This window comes from Trypanosoma theileri, assembly GCF_002087225.1.
Source record: "Trypanosoma theileri isolate Edinburgh chromosome Unknown TM35_Tth_1_V1, whole genome shotgun sequence".
Taxonomy (NCBI): domain Eukaryota; phylum Euglenozoa; class Kinetoplastea; order Trypanosomatida; family Trypanosomatidae; genus Trypanosoma; species Trypanosoma theileri.
In genome coordinates, this window is record NW_021639843.1 from 275288 (window position 1) to 276490 (window position 1203).

Here is a 1203-nt window from a genome sequence, read left to right on the forward strand (position 1 = left end):
CCCCCCCCCTTATTTTTTTCTTCCTGTTATCTGCAAACTCTAACATTATCTGACCAGGAGGTATAATTTCAACAATACTAAAGAGAAAAAAAAAAGAAACTGGATACATATCGTTTTCATAAAAAAAAAGAAAAAAAAAATGTGATTTTTTTTTTCCTTTTCTTTTGTCTCCTTACCTTATTCTCTCATGTATCTTTCTTTAAATAGGGAGAAAAAATAAATACGAAAAACTCTACCTTTCTAAGAGATATATACCTACGGTTATACAAATGACGGGCAACTTTGTGCACAATGAGCCGCAGGACGAGAAGGTCGATATTATGGTGCCTGGAGTGGTGCAAGGTGGAGAGAGTGAATCCAAACAATTCATTGATAGTCTCTCAAATGGTGCTGTCGACAAGACGGTGTTGATGCAAGAACTCCTGCGGGGTTTACTTGAGAATAACGAGATTGTGCTTGAAAAGAAGGGGCGAAAGGGGGTGAATCCCGCCCCATTGGGCCTCATTGGATTTGGTATGACCACCGTTCTTCTTAATCTACACAACGCCAGTTTATTTGAATTGGGCAGCGTTGTACCAGCGATGGGTCTCAGCATTGGTGGCCCTCTTCAAATTCTCGTTGGTCTCCTCGAGTACTTCAACGGCAACGCCTTTGGCGCCACGGCGTTTATGAGTTACGGTGCCTTTTGGCTTTCACTCGTCGCTCTCTGGCTTCTCCCGCAAGGAGACGATCATCCGCATGTGTGGATGACCACAAAACCGTTTATCGGCTTCTACCTGCTGCTCTGGGGACTCTACACACTCTGCATGACCGTCGTTACCTTCTTGAAGCTGAATCGCATGATGCAAACACTCTTCACAACGCTGACCGTTTTGTACTTTCTCCTCGCCGCTGGGAACTTTGCGGAGAATGCAACCGTACTTAAAGTGGCGGGATGGGAGGGTATTTTCTGCGGACTTGTGGCACTATATATTGCCTTTGCGGAGATCCTGCAGGATAACCTTGGATACCCCGTTCTCCCGCTCTTTCATGTGAAACGTGATTAAAATTTAATAAGAGAAATAATTTTTTTGATACTTACACAAACATAAAAAATCAAATAAATAAATAGATAAACTTGAAAGCCATTAAAAGGCAACAAAATTCTTGGAATTAAAATGTTAGGAAAAGAGAGGATGGGTAGTACAAAAAAAAAAAAAAAAA

At 41.6% G+C, this 1203-nt stretch overlaps 1 protein-coding gene across 1 annotated transcript; it reads left to right on the forward strand.

Annotated features, from left to right (window-relative positions):
- Positions 1-269: 269 nt before the first annotated feature.
- Positions 270-1046, forward strand: TM35_000012050 (uncharacterized protein; the record flags this gene model as incomplete). Its single annotated transcript, XM_029020886.1, has 1 exon — positions 270-1046. One exon carries the CDS (start codon positions 270-272, stop codon positions 1044-1046), a length of 777 nt encoding a protein of 258 aa, XP_028887394.1.
- Between the last annotated feature and the right edge of the window lie 157 nt (positions 1047-1203).